The 19,690-nt window shown below is 41.5% G+C and overlaps 1 protein-coding gene across 16 annotated transcripts in view; it reads left to right on the forward strand.

Moving 5' to 3' along the window:
• scrib (scribble planar cell polarity protein) overlaps positions 1–19,690 on the forward strand; it is a 68,923-nt gene that overhangs the window by 22,852 nt on the left and 26,381 nt on the right. For 15 of the 16 annotated variants that reach the window (XM_039790420.1, XM_039790425.1, XM_039790427.1 and 12 more), the window contains 18 exons: positions 4,939–5,056; positions 6,576–6,654; positions 7,243–7,332; positions 7,971–8,027; positions 8,442–8,505; positions 9,316–9,390; positions 9,613–9,757; positions 10,519–10,637; positions 10,786–10,985; positions 11,462–11,628; positions 12,020–12,150; positions 12,449–12,574; positions 12,813–12,998; positions 13,836–14,201; positions 16,008–16,070; positions 18,551–18,640; positions 18,723–18,800; positions 18,898–19,215. In XM_039790420.1, the coding sequence (XP_039646354.1) occupies positions 4,939–5,056; positions 6,576–6,654; positions 7,243–7,332; positions 7,971–8,027; positions 8,442–8,505; positions 9,316–9,390; positions 9,613–9,757; positions 10,519–10,637; positions 10,786–10,985; positions 11,462–11,628; positions 12,020–12,150; positions 12,449–12,574; positions 12,813–12,998; positions 13,836–14,201; positions 16,008–16,070; positions 18,551–18,640; positions 18,723–18,800; positions 18,898–19,215 (2,472 nt within the window). The remainder of the gene's footprint in view (positions 1–4,938; positions 5,057–6,575; positions 6,655–7,242; positions 7,333–7,970; positions 8,028–8,441; positions 8,506–9,315; positions 9,391–9,612; positions 9,758–10,518; positions 10,638–10,785; positions 10,986–11,461; positions 11,629–12,019; positions 12,151–12,448; positions 12,575–12,812; positions 12,999–13,835; positions 14,202–16,007; positions 16,071–18,550; positions 18,641–18,722; positions 18,801–18,897; positions 19,216–19,690) is intronic. The other variant, XM_039790424.1, reaches the window with a different exon arrangement.

The raw sequence follows: 19,690 nt of genomic DNA on the forward strand, positions 1-19,690 counted from the left end.
GTGGAAGTTCTCATAGTTGTCTTTACCACCATAAATGTAATTGACCTACTTATTTTTTTCTCTGCAATCTAAAGTAGTTTAGGAGGGTACATGGGCACAGGCGTGACTCTAACTTTTTTATTTATGAATCACATACAATTTGATGTTTTAGTTACCAAAGCTGATTGTACGTGTCCATATATGCATTGCACGCTAGTGGGCTTGCCACCAGTTTCTCTTCAGTGACCACTGACAAGCAAATAAAACAGTCTACACCCTCCTACAACCGCGATGGCTGCAGCTGATTGGACGAATGCGTCACGTGGGGCTGGCTGCTCCCAGATTTCAAAACCAACCACAATAGTGGCGTCCTTCGTCGACGTTACCAGAATGTATTGCCCGGCTGCTTCCATAGAAATGAATGGGAAGCGTTGAAATGACGCTGACAATGGACACCCACCGTAAGATGTTACCAGGTGGCTAGTTTGCTTGCGGTTCTCTGATTGTTTGTTTCTTGTGGAGTAGAATTGCAAAGATTAATCGATTTAGTTGTCTACTAATTGTCTAACTAAAAAAACTGTTAAATTAATCGCAGACTATCAGTTTGAATAATTTTATTTGTTTGAGTTGTTGACAAAACAAGACATTTGAGGACTTCATCATGGGGTTTAGAAAACACCGATTGACATTTTTGTTTCATTTTTATGACATTTTATGGACCAAACGACTAATCGATTTATCGAGAAAATAATTGAAAGGTTAATCAACAATACAAATAATCGTTAGTTGCAGCCCTAAGACTTTGGAATTGAATTGCCCCTCTTTCTTTAGCCATGAGCAAAAATGGTAAATTCTATTTTGATGATGGTTTGCAAATAGGCTGTGGTGATTGTTATGCTATGTAATACGTAAGTGCTATGGAGACCTCACACTGCCCTCTGCTGACATGGCTATCATTTATCTACCTCCCCTCTCACTCCTTTCTGTTCAACCGTATTATATCCTCCTGTTCACAGATTCACTCCCTTCCTTAAGCAAACAACTTTCACAAGGCCCTCATTAAAACATCCCAGTTGCAAAGTTGTAAAGGAAATGTAGCACACTAACCAACGTGCCGCCTCACTCTATAAATGGTTACACACACAAGCGCAGTCCTGTAACAACTGCCTGAGTCACTGAGCAGACTGTTGTGGCTCACTAATACAATGAAGGTACGGTGGCGGTACACTAAATCCCACTGCTCCCGCTTGTTATTCCAAGTGACCCATTGACCCGTATAACACTGTTGGTTCTCCATTGTTTAATTTGAAAGTACGTCAGTCAGTAGGAAAGGGCAGGGAAATCAGATCCAGTTTTCATTGATGAAATAGCAGTTATTGACTGTTCCAAAAGTAATGGATGCATCAAAGAAAATATTTATTACTAGGCATGGGCCGGTATGAGATTCTGACGCTATGATAACCTTCATCAAAAATATCACGGTTTCACAGTATTACGATGACCGCTTATACATGTATTATTTTTTAAATGTCTGGGTAAAAAAAATTTAACACAATGTATTTTATTTTGAAACACTGCACACTAGCAGGGAGAGGGATTTCTAAACTGCATTTTCTGTCCATAAAAACCAGCTCATACCTTAGGAACAGTATGACAGAAAATTATAGTGGTTTTGAAACCGTGACTTTTTCAAACCGCGGTATAACTTGAAACCAGTAACCGGCCCATCCTTATTTATTAACGTTACTTATTTTAAATGTCCGTATTTGATTGAAGTTATTCAGAATCTTACAGTTTCTTAGAGACATACAACGAGATAAACATGTTGAAAATCAAATCTTGGTGTTATTTATTTAATGCTGGAGGAAAGCTGGTATGAGAATTGGGTGGTTGTTTCTTAGAAAAACACCAGCGAGCCTGTCTGTGAGTGCCCACTCTGAAATGAATGGCCATCTTTGTGAGTGTTTATAATTACTGGTTCTCAGGCATGAATTACTGTCTAGCTTTCCCCTCATCACTGATTGTGCTCTGGACGGTATCAAGAGAGGACAGGAATGCACTGCTGCAAAAGATTTTATTGGGTGATTGGTTTAGCCTGAATGGAAGAATTGCTGATTGTCCATTAGCAGTAATATGCCTGCTCATACTTTGGTATGAGAGTACTGCCTCGCTGTGGGAAGTTAAAGAATAACCTGAAGCTTTTCATCAGCATTTGTAGAGAGTTAACATAATGTTTTGAAGTGTGTTCTAATATCTGAGTTTTCAGGTGTTTTTGAACACTGTTTCTCTGAGAGGCTTTCAGTCTCCGAATGTCACCTGTTCTGCTAGCAAGGTTGCCTCCCCTCCTGGGGGCTGGTTCCCATCTGGGCTTGCCCTGGGTCACATGGTCGTCCTCATCTCCTCCTGTTTCCTGTTCCTGTCATCTGATACCTGTCACCTGCTACTCAGTGAGCCAACACCCTCTTTGTCTCTCTCTCTCTCTCTCTCTCTCTCTCTCTCTCTCTCTCTCTCTCTCTCTCTCTCCTTTCCTATATTCATGTCCTCCCTTCTCTGCCTATTTCACTCCATCAGGTTTGTGTGGGGCGCTAGTATGAAGTATACTACTATAATTGGGACAAACTGTCTTGCACTTTCAGCAAACCCCAAACCGATTTCTGGGAAAAACCTTGCTGCTGTAGCCACCCATCCAAACACAATACATATAACTAGTTAAGGGCAGGAAATGTCAGTCATCGAGGAACAGCTGAACTGCAGCATTCTTCTCTTTGCCAGCATGATTGCAAAGCTGTCTCACAGCATGTTGTATTGAGTGTGTGGACTTGTGTGTGCATGTGTGTTTTCCCACTTTTGTCAAGCAGAAATCTGACAATGCACATCAAAGAAGGTTATCTGATTCACTGCATGTTTATTCAACAGTCTGGAAACAGGTGTGTAACAGTGCTATGTTTTCAAAAACTTAAATCCCCATGGCCAAGGAGGAGGTTGGAAATTGTCTGGATTATTCAATTAAGTATACTAATCTCTGGTAATTTACACACAAGGATTGTTTTTAGGAGAAAGCCTTGCTGAAAGCCTGAGGTTTAATTTGAATTAAGGTTTAGGCTTGCAGATGTCTGTGCACACTGTGTTCAGAAAGCATCGCTGAATAATGAGTTACAAATTCCTACCACAGAAAGCCCAAGTTTGCAAGTTTTCAAGAGTCTTCCTCCCTTGCAGCGTCTGAGGAGTCGACTGGCTTTTGACAGGGCAGACAGTGGGTCCACTGTGGGTCGCAGAACCAGGGACTTATTGAGGGGTTAATCACTGCATAGTTTTGGCCTGTTACTCTTGCTGTTCCCCGCCAGCCTGTCTTGTCAGTCCATCTTAACGGCAGATGACAGACACACACACACACACACACACACACACACACACACACACACACACACACACACACACACACACACACACACACACACACACACAGCGTGGCTGGCGGAGGAATGTTTTTGAACGCTGTCCTGTCAAACAACCAGGCTCTTGTGAAAGCACTTGGCATGGTCACAGCCGCAGCACTCTCCTCAGCTCTCCTATCGAAAGCCGCTTTGTTTGGTTGACGTTGCCATGGTGAGGAGGAGTTATTGGGAATATGACGATGGAATGTTTTTAAAACCAGTCCTGGAAACAGCCCTCGTCTGAATATACAGGATTTTTTTTGTGCGTTTGCAGTACAGTTCTAGCCTAGTTAAGGCAGACAGAAATGTATGCAACATATAAAACGGCAGCAGTAATCTTAACATAATGGACGCTATCTTGCACCCGACGCAGGCGCAGCGCAAAGCCCGACGCAAGTGTCAATTTCCCATCCAGCGCCCACATTGTTTAAATAGCGAATGCACCTGCGCCCATCTGTGCACCCATGGGCGTGCTGGTTTTACAGGGAGGTGTGTTCAGGTGCATTCTTGCCGTATTGCTATCTTGAGGCAACGGAAAGTCACCGCGCCATTGACCAACAAAAACCTGGTCTAAAGTCAATAACGCAGCATTTCATTGTTATTTTAACAGCGCATTAGTAAAATGCGCCTATGCTCAAGCACAGCGAGCACACACTATGCTTGTTACACACACAGGGTCGCGCAGCAGCACACAAACCTGCAAGGATTAAAAATAAAAAAATATTACAATGTGAAATAGTATTATGATGTGCACTTTCACCTCACGCACGAGCAGATCACTTTCTTCTCCTAAAAATCTCTCCTTCCTGCTTAGCATCATAATAGCAATGCACCAAGGTACAAACGCGCCTGGCTTTTAAAGAGAACGGGAGATGACACGGATTGGTTTATTGCATGTTACGCCCAAAACGCACCTATGATTAATTAAGAAACTAGACACACCTGGCGCACGGACCCTTATTTCCAACGTTAAACTAGCAAAAGTGGATTCGTGAACGCCCTAGACGCACCTGCGACAGGTTCTTCGCCACTTGATCAATTCCGAATTTTTGACTTAAATAGGTATTTCGATAAACAACATAATTTAAGTCATTTTTTCAAGCAAATAGTCAACCATTCTCAGGTTCCAGTTTCTCAAATGTGAGGATCTGTTGCTTGTATCTTGTCCTACAGTGTAGTAAATTAAATATTTTGGGCTTTTGAACTGTTGGTCTGCAAAATAATAAATTTGAACATGTCAATTAGGGCTCTGGGAACTTTTTCACAAGTGGCATTTTATAGACCAAATGTTTTATCAAACAATAATCTGCAGATAATCCATAATGTAAATAATCGTTATTTGCGACCCGCCTTATTAAGCTTTTGCAGTGTCTTTACCACTTCTGTATAGGATTTTATAGATTTGATAGTATTACCAATAACATTTGATTGTTAAACATTTTCCTTCAAATGCATCCTGGCAAGATTGTATGACAAAGTATGTCATGTTCCGTTTGGATTGAAATGATACCATGTGTCTCCACAGCCTTTTTTCAGACTACTGAACCTACGGAAGCTCGGCCTGAGTGACAATGAGATCCAGAGACTCCCTCCTGAGGTGGCCAACTTCATGCAGCTGGTGGAACTGGACATCTCCAGAAATGGTACACAAACACACATACAAGTTCACTGTGCACTTGTATCAATTGCTCTAGGATCCCTGCCCTTTAGAAACCATCCATTAACACTAATTTACTTTTAATGACTTTTTTTAATGACTTTAAAATAACCTTTCACTCTTCTCTAGAGTCTAGAAAAGCACAAAACAAAGGGTTAAAATGATTTCTGCCATGTGGTTAAGCAACAGGAACATTGCCAAATCAGTTGAATAATCAACATACTAGCAGCAGCAATTAGATAAATATTAGCTGGCCCTTTTTGCCGGATTATCCTTATTACCCCAAGCACAACAGACATTCATACATGAATCTCTGTGCCCTTGAAATATTCCTATAAGACTAACAAAGAAAGAAATTTAGCACCACGATGCAACCTAAAGTAATATTACACACGTTACTGAGACTTAAGGGCAAACTCATTTCATTTGTGGCTGCTATTTAATTTCTGCAATATATCCGCTGAAACATATGTGCACACACACACACACACACACACACACACACACACACACACACACACACACACACACACACACACACACACACACACACACACACACCTTGCCCTCTCTGTGTCCTTGCATGCTGCACACAAATACAGTGATACTCAGTGGCAGGAAGGGCCTATATGGTAAATATGAGACATCTGCTCTGCTGCACACTGCATCAAGTGCTGTAGGAGCAGTGTGCAGTGGCCTGTAGGGGCCTTTCCAATCTGTCTGCCTGCCTGTCTGCCCCTGCTGCAGGACGACGCTGAGCCAGATAAGCGTTATTGGCTGCTTGGCTCCGTAGGGCTTTCTTAACCTGCATCTGCAGCATCCAGTGGTAAAAGTTTTCTTCTTGTGCATTCTTTGTGTCTTTGCACAATATAGTTCTTAATATGGAGGGACGGTGCAGTCATCTACCTGCTTTGCAATTAGTGAGCCCACAAACAGTGCAAGTATTTAAGAAATTATCCATTTTATGTTTTTATCTTTTATTTTTCATTTCGAACAAAAAATAAAGTATAAAAACACAATAAGTGCGTAGCAACACACCAAAAGGAAAGCCCCATAATCAAAGAAGCTAGAACACCATCCAGCTGTAAACCTATATTATAACATATTTATCTATTTTTATCTATCTCTCACAAATGTTTTTCTCCTTTTTCTTTATTTGACCCTCCTTTTTAATGTATGCATTTTACCAAACATGGGACACTATCCTTTTAAGACTAAAGTCTTAAAAATTTAAGATTGCGCTCTAAATTGTATGTGAGGGGATGAAAATTAGGATGTAATAGGGAACTTTCACCATGTCCTCCCTAGTACAACTCCCAGCTTTTTGTCTAATGTTTCCCTTCCTTTCTCTCACTTCCCTGCTCCTGGCCATCTGGCTGTGATTACAAAGAACTTAAAATTATTGGCTCCATAATATATGAACCCCCCCCCCCCCCCCCTCTCTAAATCTATGTCCATGGTGCTGATGCCTGTTTTATTCCCCCACCTCCCCTTTTCTCCTGCAGACATTCCTGAGATCCCCGAGAGCATTAAGTTTTGCAGGGCCTTGGAGATCGCAGACTTCAGCGGAAACCCCCTGTCCAGGTAAGTCAGTGGGAACCGCCCATCACTCTATTCATCACCACTGTGAGAAAATATGATGTTTGCCCAGATGCAACAAGGGGAGAGAAAAGGTAACACTGCTTTAAAAAAACAAAAACAAAGCATAAGTGTCATTTATGTGCTGTAATTACTTTCCTATTTTAAATGTTCAATGAATCGTGTTGTGTGTTTTAAATGTACAGTTTGCACTTTATGCTGATTTGTTACTGCAATTCTTGAAATCACTCAGTTGCTAAGAAACAATTGTGAACAAATGCCTGGAGGAGATAATGCTTTGTATAACAATGTGCTTTCCGACCAAACAAGGCTCTGTATGAAACATAAGTGTACGTTAACATAACCTGGCTACTAGTTAATCCCCATGATAATCCCTACATAAAGTCACTGTTGCACTGCTCTTGTCTTGTATGCCACATCTTACGTAATACATAACTTCCTCTTATAGAACAGCAATGGTTCAACTGGCTTAAGCTTTGATGCTGAATACTTTAACAGATGGGAATATTTAAAGGGTTAATAGTAGAATAAGAGTCTCTCTCCCCTATATTCCCTCATGTCTTTCTGCTTCAGATTGCCGGATGGTTTCACTCAACTCCGAGCGCTGGCTCACTTGGCACTCAACGACGTGTCATTGCAGACGTTGCCCAACGACATTGGAAAGTAAGTACACATGCACAGTGGCTCATAGTAGATAATTTGAGGGATATAATGTAATGTGCTCTTAAATAGTTAAAGTAACTCTTGTCGTGTCTTCATAAGTGATTGACAATTTCAAATTTTAAACCCATATTCACCATTTACAGCAAATAGTTTATCACGTTCATTTTGCAACTCTGCTCCCAAAACATTATTATTGATAATCAAAGAAATTGATAAAATTATATATAATAAATAGTTGCAGGCCTAATTGTGAATACCGCTACTTGACAAACACTCATGATTATAAATTTTGTCAAAATTGTAAAAGTTCTCTAATCAGGCCATCACACTGTTCCATGTCGCCAGACGAAAGGCCTTCGACTCCTCAATACATTAGGAGACTGAGCAGGTTTTCAAGGGGTGTAATTCTGTTGCCCAGTGGGCTGTGAGGCAGCTGGTCTCTGGGCTCTTGGCCACTGCTGTGCTCAGACAGATGGAGGAGCCCCTCACCATGCCAGGCAGCCCGGTCGAACAGACCTACCATCTGACTAACCAAACTGTCTCTCCTCTTCCCTCTCTTACTCCCCCAACCTGCCAACTCCTTCGACTCCTTCTCTTTTACTTGCCTCCTTTTAACTGCCACTCCTCTCTTTTTATAGCCTTGCCAACCTGGTGACGTTGGAGCTCAGGGAGAACCTGCTGAAGTCTCTGCCCACGTAAGTGTCATCTTCTTCCAGCGCACATATGCACGGCTCGGCCTCTTATCTAATTTCCTCCTATCTCCATCAAGCACAATAAATGCCCACTGACAAAACAAGATGACAATAATCTCACAATGCATAAGGAATTGTTTCTCCTTTTTATAACTTTTACTATTGTTTACTTTTTAGTTAGAACTTCTCTTACCTACAAATGGATTAGTTTTAGGAAAGATTCATTGTAGTGTGTAAGAACATGACAGAAACTACAAGTTACCTGTAGCAACGTATGTTTTAAAAAAACATTCTTTGCATACTACTTAGATGTGAATGAACTGTATGTTGTAATAGTTTGCAAAGTTCTGCTCTTTGTTCTTTTAGGGCACATATTTGTGTGACTTACTGCATGTGCTATTTTTTGTGCATGTTCAGGTCACTCTCTTTCCTGGTAAAACTGGAACAGCTGGACCTGGGCAGCAATGAACTGGAAGTTTTGGTGAGTCAACAACTCATCCCCTTTAACCATATGATTTAAGATGCAGTAGGTCGTCTACTCTTGAAAACACCCTCAGTTGTGCTTTAAAATCTATGTTTATATTTGCATTTCTAGTGCAACACACACACACACACACACACACACACACACACACACACACACACACACACACACACACACACACACACACACACACACACACACACACACACGTGACATGTAACACAAATATCCTTTTCACATTCCCACCACAATAATTATGATCCAAACTACATGTTTACTTCACTAAACACAGCAGAGCCTATTGGTTAGACCTGAGGCCCTGCATGCACTATATCTCACTCTAAGCCTGGGAACGCCCACCATGTCTCATAGGACGGTAAACAATTCCGTATGACTTGACAAGGGCGGAGGCTAAGCCAATGCTTCACATGACATTCTTCTTAATTTAATTCATCACTTGTACATCCATTTGTGGTAATTTGGGGAGAATTTAGCCCAGTGAGCCCAGGTTTGCAAACGAATACTGAATGGTTTTATGAAACAATTTTTAAGCTTCAACAATAGTGTAAGGAATAACAGATCCCAAAGTTCTTTGCCTTAATTATCAAATTTATCTACAAAGTGTGTGGGGGACATGATTTCTGTTTATTTCGGCCTCAACCCCATTGAAAGTTTTCGAATGAAGCACTTTTGCGTTTGTTGTTTAGAGCATGTAGTCCCTGGCGTTGCACATCAAACATTAACAAAAATAATCAAAATGCCCCCATGTTTTCCCCCCTCCCCTCTCTGCTTCGTCCCATCTCTTAGCCGGACACCCTCGGTGCTCTCCCAAACCTGAGGGAGCTATGGCTGGACCGTAACCAGTTGTCCTCATTACCACCAGTAAGTACTACAAATGTTGTTGTTTTTTTAAAAGCTGTCCTGTCGCATGAATTCCTTTTTTTTTTTTTTTTTTCTCTTAAAATGTTTTATAAAACTGCATTACACATATGCAGAATTAGCTCCCACTAGCAGATTTCATCCTCTTGTTTGTGCTGTGAAGGTAATGGTTGTATTGTGCCTACTCGGCTCACGGCAAGTGGTATTTATTGTGTGTTTGTGTAGGAGCTGGGGAATCTCCGGAGACTGGTGTGTCTGGATGTGTCGGAAAATCGTCTGGAGGAGCTTCCCTCAGAGCTTAAAGGCCTCCTGGCTCTCACTGACCTGCTGCTCACACAGAACCTGCTGGAAGTCATCCCGGACAGCATAGGTGAGAAAAACAAAGGGGGAAAGAGAGAAACATTGTCTCAGCAGGGATTCAGCGTGTTGGTGGGGGCCATGTTGTTTAAGTTACCAGTGAGACATGAAGTATGATCCATGAAGTCCAGTTTGAGTAACAGACTACTGCATGTAAGGCTGTATCAGAAGCCCAAACACTGCACTGCACTGAACGGTTTGTAATACTCAAACAAGATGTTACTGTAGAAAGTTATCACAGCAGCAACTATTTTGTCGCAATGATTGAGAGGGAAACAGAAGATATATGGTGTTTACGTTATTGTAATCCAGCAGGAATGTATTTGATTGGCCAACCCAGCACCTTTCCAGATGTTGCCGTAATGAAAGAATAACAATAATTTGCCTAACGCTAATTAGTGTGTTTTATTTCTTCGTTGTGCCTTGTGTGAAAAAAGTGTATTCTTTGGGTGCTTAGGGAAACTGTGCCATCTAATTAGGCAGCAATAGATAAGGTAAACTCAGGGGCAGGTACACTGTGTGTAGGAGACAGTGCTCTGTTAAACAGGACTGCCCTCTACTGGAAAAATAATGCCAGTAAAGAGTGACACAGGCAATAACAACGGCTTGTCGTTTTTTTGTTTTCATTTGAATTTATTCTAGAGCATGGGTCAATTGAAAAAGATCACGTCGTTGGTGTCTTATTGCTAGAGTACAGTAAGACGGTATTGTGTTTTATTAACTGGTTGTGTTTATTATAGTTTTTTGTTAACTGGTATTGTGTTTTGTGTCCAGGCTGCCTGAAACAGCTGTCCATCTTGAAGGTGGACCAGAATAGACTGACCCAGCTGACTGATTCAATAGGAGAGTGTGAAAACCTCACAGAACTCGTCTTGACAGAGAACCTTTTACAGGTAGGGAGATATAAACCACTTCCAACAGCCTCGCACTGACCCAGTTAGGATTTGTGGATGCCCGTCAATACCTTAGTCCGATTAACAGCTATTAAGCTTCATTATAATTTTACTGAATATTAATGACTTCTGTCTCACTCCCTCAAAGTCACTTCCTCGCTCGCTGGGCAAGCTAAAGAAGCTGACCAACCTGAATGTAGACCGCAACCGTCTGGGAAACGTGCCCAAAGAGCTGGGCGGCTGTGCCAGCCTCAACGTTCTCTCACTGAGAGACAATCACCTAGGCAAACTTCCTGCTGAGCTTGCAGATGCCACTGAGCTGCATGTGCTGGATGTTGCCGGAAACAGGTAAACCTCCTTTAACACCCTGAACTGTAAATAATTCACAGCAGTCTTTTGTGCTAAGGTCAAAGATTTAATTTGAATGTTTTTGCCAAAATGGACTTTTAGCATTGCCAGCATCCTGCAGAGACACTGCTCCTCCACATTTTTCCCTTTTTAATGTGATCAGGATCTAGCAATATAACCTTGTGTAGATGTATTTTGAAGTTATGTAAATCGGAAAACCTCAAGCAAATGCATCATTGTCAAAGGGTCATTGGTACATTTCCGAAAAGTTATAGGGGGAGCAAGGTTTCTTCCGAATGATGATGGTTTTTATTCTAATTCTTTTTCTCTGTGAGTTTATTTAACGGCACACATGAGTTTCTTTGCACTCTTAACTCTAGGAGTTTTGTGATCGCAGTATCAGGCGGATGATATTTTATTTTTACTTCATGAAAAGGAAAGGTTGTGATTCATCCCTCATTCCTCCGTTTGTCCAGACTACAAAACCTGCCTTTTGCCCTGACAAACCTCAATCTGAAGGCCATGTGGCTCGCAGAGAACCAGTCACAGCCAATGCTTAAGTTCCAGACAGAGGATGATGAGTGCACAGGAGAGAAGGTGCTGACCTGCTATTTACTGCCCCAGCAGCCTTCTCCGAGCCTAGGTGAGTAGCACTTAGTTTATGCAATGTGATTTTTTTTTTTTTTAATTAGATAGTTATTGTTTTTCATTAGATGTATAGGATAAGTCTTGGTTGGTCATTCAAATGTGTATGACATTTAAATCTTCTTTACATGTGCCCTAATCCAACTTCATTATAGTTTAAATCACAATAGATTTACCGTTGACTTAATTTTATATTTTAATAAATTATAGCATGTTTTTCTATCATATCTGTTCAATGAAGTTATGGTATAGACTAGTTGTAGCTTGTAAAACCACATATGGGTTGTGAGACTTTATTTTTAAATGGACAACTTCAAGAACAGATTGTGTAATCTACAGCTAGACACTGCGTTTGACGTCTTTCTCTCCTTTTCCTTCGTGTTCCGCAGAAAACCTGCTGCAGAACAGTGTGGATGACAGTTGGACAGACAGCAACCTGAACCGAGTGTCAGTCATTCAGTTCCAGGAAGAGACCAAAGCCGGGGAGGAGGAGGATGATGAGGCTGCTGCAGAACGCAGAGTGAGAAAACGCAACAATACAATGTCACTTTATGCCTTCTCATGTCATTTTGCTCAGATAACGTTATGTTTTTACCTCCTGCTTATCAGCATTGATACTGTACGGCTCTGTTATCATTAGTTTGAGCTAATCCTGATTTGAAAATTGTGTTGCTTCGAGTGAGACATAAAGTCCAAATTTCTATTGTCACAAAGTCATTGACTAATTTCTGTACTTGACTGACAAAAATTTGTAACCGCTCCATACGAATGCATGTTTGTGTTCGAATTCATGTTTTTAATTCTGTTCTTTGTTTCAGGGCCTTCAGCGCAGAGCCACACCGCACCCTAGTGAGCTGAAGGTGATGAAGAAGGTGATTGAGGAGAGGAGGAATGAAGCTTACACATCCAGACCAGATGGAGAAGAAGAGTCCCCCGATCCACAGGTGCATACATCCTACTGTATAATGATTATTAAGTCAAATCTGTCAGCAGCCAGTTATCATTTAGAGATGTAATTTTGTTGCAGCAATCCATCTCACCTGCTACTGTAGGAAGTAGACAAAAGCAGTTTCACACTATTAAGCGTTTACACCTTTACAGACCTCATGCACAAAATGAAAGCATCATTATTCACTGGTGCACTTGATCCTGAATTAATCAAACTGATGCTTTTGCTTTTAGGAGAAACGGCTCAGTGACCTCTCCAATCAGAGCCATGACTCCCAGGTGTCCAATAGCACACTGTCGGCCACCTCCCATGAGTACAGACAAAATGTGACGGCGGCTTCGCAGAGAGAGGACCTCGTAGACGGCCGCTCCCCACAGGATGAGGACGAGCTGGATGAGATGGAGGTGGAGTATATTGAGGTGAATATTTAAAACATCTTATCCATAACAGTGACTACGTTTACATGCAGCCAATAACCCTTTCAAAACCGGAATATTAGCAATAACCCGGTCGCACACGGCCATGTAAACACCGGCAAAAACCCGAATGTGCTCATATTCCGGTTTTTAAAAACCCGAAAATTATCCCTGGGTTACCCCTTTTCTATCCCGAAATTTTGGTCATGTAAACGCGTATCGGCATATCCCCATCAAAAGGAACATTGATTTGTGTTCTGCGCATGTTCTATTCGCAAGGAATCTTGGTCTTTTGAGTAGAAGAACTTCTTGTATGCGCCAGAAAACCTGCGCGCAGTATACCGGAAGTAAACAAGAAGTAGAGGTAAACATGGCGAGACGCAGCACAGCACCACACTTTTGGAGCGAGGAGGAAACCAATTTCTTCATTAGTGTGGTGAAAACCATGAATATAATGTCTTTTATTGACGGCAGAAAGTACCGAGATAGTGAGATTTATAAGAAGGCGACCGAAAAGTTACGCGAAGCAGGGTTTGTCCGTACATCCAGACGCTAACCGTGCATCGCCGTTTACATCGGGATATTGCCAATTGATTACAAATGCCATGTATACAGGAGTAACTCTCTCTGCTCACGCATGTGAACGGGTTATTCCGAATGTTTCAGAAACCCGAATAGTGACCTTAACCCGACCATAACCCGAAAATTGACAGCTTGTAAACGTAGTGATTGTTACGTTGTATGTTATTCCCCATTTGGCAATTCTTCTAAATGAAAGAAAATTCTCTGTGGTCCCCCCTTTATTTAACTAACTCAGTCTCAAACCCCTCTTCCCTGCAGCCCACTGTGCACTTTGCGGAGGAGCCCATCATCCGTGGTTTGGATGAGGATGACGAGGACGACGGGGAAGATGGTGAGAGGGGCGACGTGGACGAGAGGCCTGCTTTTCCCGCAGAGAAGCAACGTCTGATCAGAAAGGACACGCCGCACTACAAGAAGCACTTCAAGATCACCAAGCTGCCCAAGCCCGAGGCTGTGGCTGCGCTGCTGCAGGGCTTCAGTCCAGACGGCCTGAACTCTCCGACACAGCCTGCTGAGGACGAGCATGATGAGGAGGAAGAGCAAAGTATAAGCACCCCTCAACAACATCGCAGATTGGAGGAGCTTGAAGACAGTCGGCTCCATGTCAACTCCAGTCAAGTAAAGGTAAAGGAGAGGTCCCAGCACTGCAGTTCAGGAATGTGGAGGGTAGCTGGGTAGAAATTTTGCAACGTTGCATTTTATAAGTAGAAAAATATTAATTTCCCTAACTACATATTTGTAATTATGTACACACATGTAGAAACCTAGTGGTACAGTACAAAAGGATATTTCATTATGCAGAACAGTTGTATTGTATGTACATCACACACCATATCAGTTTATGGCCTTATTTTATTCTTACATTTTCTATTTATGTTGTAAGAATATATTTAAACTGAATATATTTTTTTGCTTGCTCATCGCATCTATGCAAACACCTAATACTGTATGCATAGAGTGCCCTTACCACCTCGCCAATTGCATTCAGTTTGGAGTGGGCTGCCAGCATATATTAAGGATGTGGCATTGCATGCAGGGTCATTGTGGAAATGAAGACGTCTTCCCTTGCAAGTGTTTTTTTCAGGAGTTGATTTTGTAGTTTAACCACAAACTCAACATCAGTCTTAGAGCTTTCCTTTGTCTTTGCTCTGTCCTGTTGCAAAGACGAGATGTCCTTCACCAAACACCTACAAACACTCAGAGGTCATTGCTGATAATACTTTTAAAATACCTTACATCATGTAGATTTCTTTGACACATACACAACAAAACTGTATACATATTGTCTCTTTTTTTTTTTGAGAGAAATTAGAGAAATTCACTTTAAACCTTTGTGCTTCTACGTGAGATAGCTTCTTGATCTTTGTTTATGCACAACTAACATACTCGATAGGAATTCTTTGATGTCAAATGATAATGTTCTTTCCACACAAGCAGCTGCAGGCCTTTCTTGCACAACACCGGCCCAGAATAATGACATTTTCACACTCTGCTCTTGTAACATTGTGCGTGTGTGCTTGTATGAATGGAGTGAGTGAAGGCAGCTCTGGTGGCGCTTATGAAAATGTCTCCTTATTGATCATTAATGTATGGGGAGACTTAATGAATAATTTGATTTCATGCTGATTTTAGAAATAATTTTTTAACACTGTGATCAAACATGATCTCACCGAATCTGTTTTGTGTGTGTTTTTGAATGTGGGTCTGTTTGTGTGACTGACCTCAGACCAACCAGAACCTATATTAGCAGAGCTGGAATGTGAGCTCCAATGATCCTTGTTTGTGTCATATCATGGTAATAATTTTTATGGGATGTTTACATTTTTGTAGAGTGTAAGATTCTTCATTGTATATCAAATTCAATGAATCAAAATTATTTTGATTGCTCTTATTTTCTAAACCTTTTTTGTTCAGCTATCTGTGAATTACTTTTGGAAAGTTATTTTGTAGAGATCTTGGCTTTTGCAGGCTAAAAGTGTACTTTAACCTTGAACAATTTTTCTTTTTTCAAAAGTAGACTTGTTGTCTAAATTAAAGCTTGCTCCTGGAGGAATTTGCATTTTGTGGTGTGGAGGCTGGGCTTATTCTGGTATGGGAGATCTTGCCTTCTCTTGTCCGCTCTCTCTACACTGTGTGTTTTGCACTGTAGCTCAGCTCCTTGGTCTTGTCTTTCCATCTCTGCCTGTATTTGCTTCTGGTGGCTGGGGAGTGAGTGTGGGATTGCTTCTGCTTCAAGGTGGTCCATCCCTGTGGACTTAAAAGTCCCCAAAACCTGCAAGCAGACAGTGGAGTGTTGGGTGTGTTTGGTAAAGATTATGGAAAGTGTGATCATGTTTTTATGTTTTTATTTTTTTTTAAGTGTGTGTGTGAGCATATTTTTATTTTGGCCTGACTAATCCGCATGCCTCTCGCTGGTTCCTGTCCTAACAGGGGGTGTCATTTGATCAAGTCAATAATCTGCTGATTGAACCTGCTCGAATTGAGGAGGAAGAGGTCTGTACATACTCTTTCCCATCTCTCTGTGCCCTTCACTCACCCACTCATTAACCCACCAGTATTCAGAGGTGGAGAAAGTTCCCACAGAAATCAATGGTTAATCCAAGCCAATCACTAGGAACCCCCTAACCACAACTCTTCTATGAGATGGCCAGTGTGGCAGAACCTGGATGCAGGAATGAAATAGCTATGTTTTATTTCTTTTTTTAGTTTGATTTCATACACGTACATGGTAGGACCAAACTTTCAATGAGGTTTCACAAATATGCTGTGTTTGAGTGCATCCTGGGAAATTACACTAGCTCTCCAGACATTGACAAATTGTTCAGTTGTATCCATGTATGTAATTCGCCTCAGTTAGTACTATTTTATCATGCATTTTAGTTCACTTTATATTTAACTGTAAGCGTCTAAGTGAGGTTAGCATTTGCTAACTTACTGCTGCACATTGACTTAACTATTTCTTTTCGGTTAGGACCCATTATGTGACAATCGTATAACAAGCAGCTGTACTTAAATAGTATGAGTACAGCTGGGGACCTTTGTTGCAGCTCTCTCTCCCTCGGGCAGTCTTAGGCAGTATCGTCATATAGGATTCTAGGGGCCTGAGGGTAGAAGCTCGTCCTGAGCCTCTCAGTGCCAGCCTGATGTATCTGGTATCTTCTATCCGACCTCAACAGGAAGAAAAGGCTGTTACCCTGGTATTTTGGATCTTTAATGATTCTCTTAGCCTTATTCTTGCAGCTCCTGTTGTAAATATCCTTTAGGCAGTGCGGGGCACAGCCTTTTGCATGTTCAGCCGAACAAACTTCTTTACAGGGCCTTGTGATCCTGTTGGTATATTATAAAAAGTAGAATCAACCTCCCCTGTGTTTACCATGAACTGCAGCTTTCCTCATGGCACAGCACCTGAAACAACAAATATTTTTTATTTTTTATTTTATTAGTCGCCCTGCCAAATATTATTAGCTGTTGGAAACCCTGACTTTTCTAAGTAATAATGAGTCCCCTGGATGCCCACAGTTGTGTTGTCTTCCTCAAGTTTATCCACATCTCAAAATTTTAGGCAGCATAACATTGTGTGCTTATTTGTCATCCTGCCATTTTATTCTAAATGCTGGCAATACCCCAAAAAGCTAACTTTGTCTGTAGACACATTAGCATAAATCCCAGTCCAGCATCGGGTTCTGCAGCACTACATCTCTGCTACTGTACCTTTCCTCTGCTTCTGCTACTTTGCTCCTCTTCATCCCCTGTCCACGCTGTGTTGCCCTGGAATGAATGGGCTGCTTCTCCAGCTTCCTCCAGATCTTTGGTACGTAGTAGGTAACTCAACTGCTCAACTGCCAACCAGAAGAGGAGTTCCAGACTGATGAAAATGGATGAAGCATACTTCTCAGTAGTCTAATTTTGATATTGTAAACATTTTATAGATTGCACATGACTTAATTTTTTAAATTGTTGAGATGACAATATTTGCATTGCTAATATTCAGTAGATCTTTTCATTTTTATCTCTTTTTTTATTTTTTGGCATGCTTTTGTTCATAGTGTTGTTTATGAATACTCTCCTATGCTGTTTTAGCCTTAGTGAAGAAAACCTGTACTCAAACTTGTTAGAAACATTTAAGTTTCATTTTGTAATGCATGAAAATTGTCTGTCAGTTAATTTGTGATCTCAGACATTTATAATTATGTCTGATTTGTTTGCTTAGGAAATTATTAATGTCCGCTCATTACAACAAATGCTGGGGTATCTACACTACGAGTCCAAAACCGTCTTCACACAGCACACTCTTTTTATCCGTTACTCTTGACATTTCCCCTTTTCCTTCCTCCTGTCCCTCATTTGTCTGCATTCCTCCCCCTTTTTGCATGGCTTGCAAGCACACAGAATATATACAGTCTGTTACGCCTTATATAGTGTTTATTTTACACTTTTAAAGTATCTCCTCTTGTACATACACATGACACACTATATGTTTTCAGTAAGGGTCAAGCCTCTGCGAGTCCAATTGAAGAGGGCTTTAGCCAGTGTGTGTTTGTTCACTTTATGTCTGAAGTCTACTGTCAGTTAAGTGGTTACTGGTAGATAACAGATGTTTTTCAATATACTTACAAGCACAAAACTTACTTAAAATGTCTTTAAAGCTAAATTCAAGGCACCAATCATCCAACTTCCACTTAAAACTGACATTCGGCTCCAGACAAGTCAAAAGTTTCTCGCCATCCATCTGTGAGCACGATGACAGGATGGCGCTGTGATAAGATTGACACCACCTTCTGGCAGAAGGAGGGAGGTCACCCATAACTTATAATCTTTAAGATGTGAAAATAATTGGTAATCAACTTAAAATAAATAAATAATTGAAATAAGAACATTGTGGGCTTGCCTCCCTCTCAGTCTGTCTTGAGCTGAGTGGTGTTTAGAGTAGCTTCACTAGTAGTTATGCTGACTCCCCCCTCCTCAACTTGCAGCACACCCTAACCATCATGCGACAAACTGGCGGCCTTGGTATCAGCATTGCTGGAGGGAAAGGATCTACACCTTACAAGGGAGATGATGAGGTAAAATATGTATCTAGAATCTGGATATGTTCAAGAAATCATAAACCATGGATTATACAGATTAATCTTTTTGTGTGCTCAGGGAATCTTCATCTCCAGAGTGTCTGAAGAGGGTCCTGCAGCCAGAGCAGGGGTCAAAGTGGGAGACAAACTCCTAGTGGTATAGCATTTTCTTTTCCTTTAGCATTGCTTTTATAGCAAGATGTTTAATTTAACAGCATTGCAAGTTAGTCATTCTCTCTATCCGTTTGTCTCAGGTGAATGGAGTGGACCTCAACGAAGCAGAACATCACACAGCGGTTGAAGCTCTTCGTAGCTCTGGTGCTACAGTTTCCATGTCGGTGCTCCGGGAGCGTATGGTGGAGCCAGAGAACGCCATCACCACCACGCCACTGAGGCCAGAGGACGACTACTTCCCGCGGGAGAGACGGAGCAGTGGCATCGCCTTCAACATGGAGACGACTGCCAGCGGGCCTCAACAGCGGCTCTCCACCTGTCTGATCCGAAACGACAAGGGGCTGGGATTCAGCATCGCCGGGGGCAAAGGCTCCACGCCCTACCGCACAGCAGACACAGTGAGAACACACCCATAAGTCCACTCTGACTAACCATAGAATAGATTCTGTAAGGAGTGTGGAGAGCATCCTCCAATCTACTTGTGATGAAGACATCAATGAAGAATATATTGCTTTTGTTTCATGGTAAAGACTGAATCAGAAGAAAGTTTACTTTAAGTCACCATAGACTTACATATTTGATGGCTGCCTCCCAGGAAAATGCCTTGTATACATTATGGTTTCAGATAGGGCTGGACGATACGTTTAAAATCAAAATCCCAATATAGTTAAGAACCTTTTTTTTTTTTTTAAGATTATTTTTTGGGCTTTTCCGCCTTTTTAATTTTTGACAGGACAGCTACGTGAGACATGCAGGAAATTGTCACAGGTCAGATTTGAACCCTGGACCTCTGCGTCGAGGCATAAACCTCTCAGTATATGTGCGCCTGCTCTACCCACTGATCCAACCCGGCCACACATTAAGAGCCTTTTT

Source organism: Perca fluviatilis, chromosome 22 (genome assembly GCF_010015445.1).
Source record: "Perca fluviatilis chromosome 22, GENO_Pfluv_1.0, whole genome shotgun sequence".
In the NCBI taxonomy this organism is placed as follows: Eukaryota; Metazoa; Chordata; class Actinopteri; order Perciformes; family Percidae; genus Perca; species Perca fluviatilis.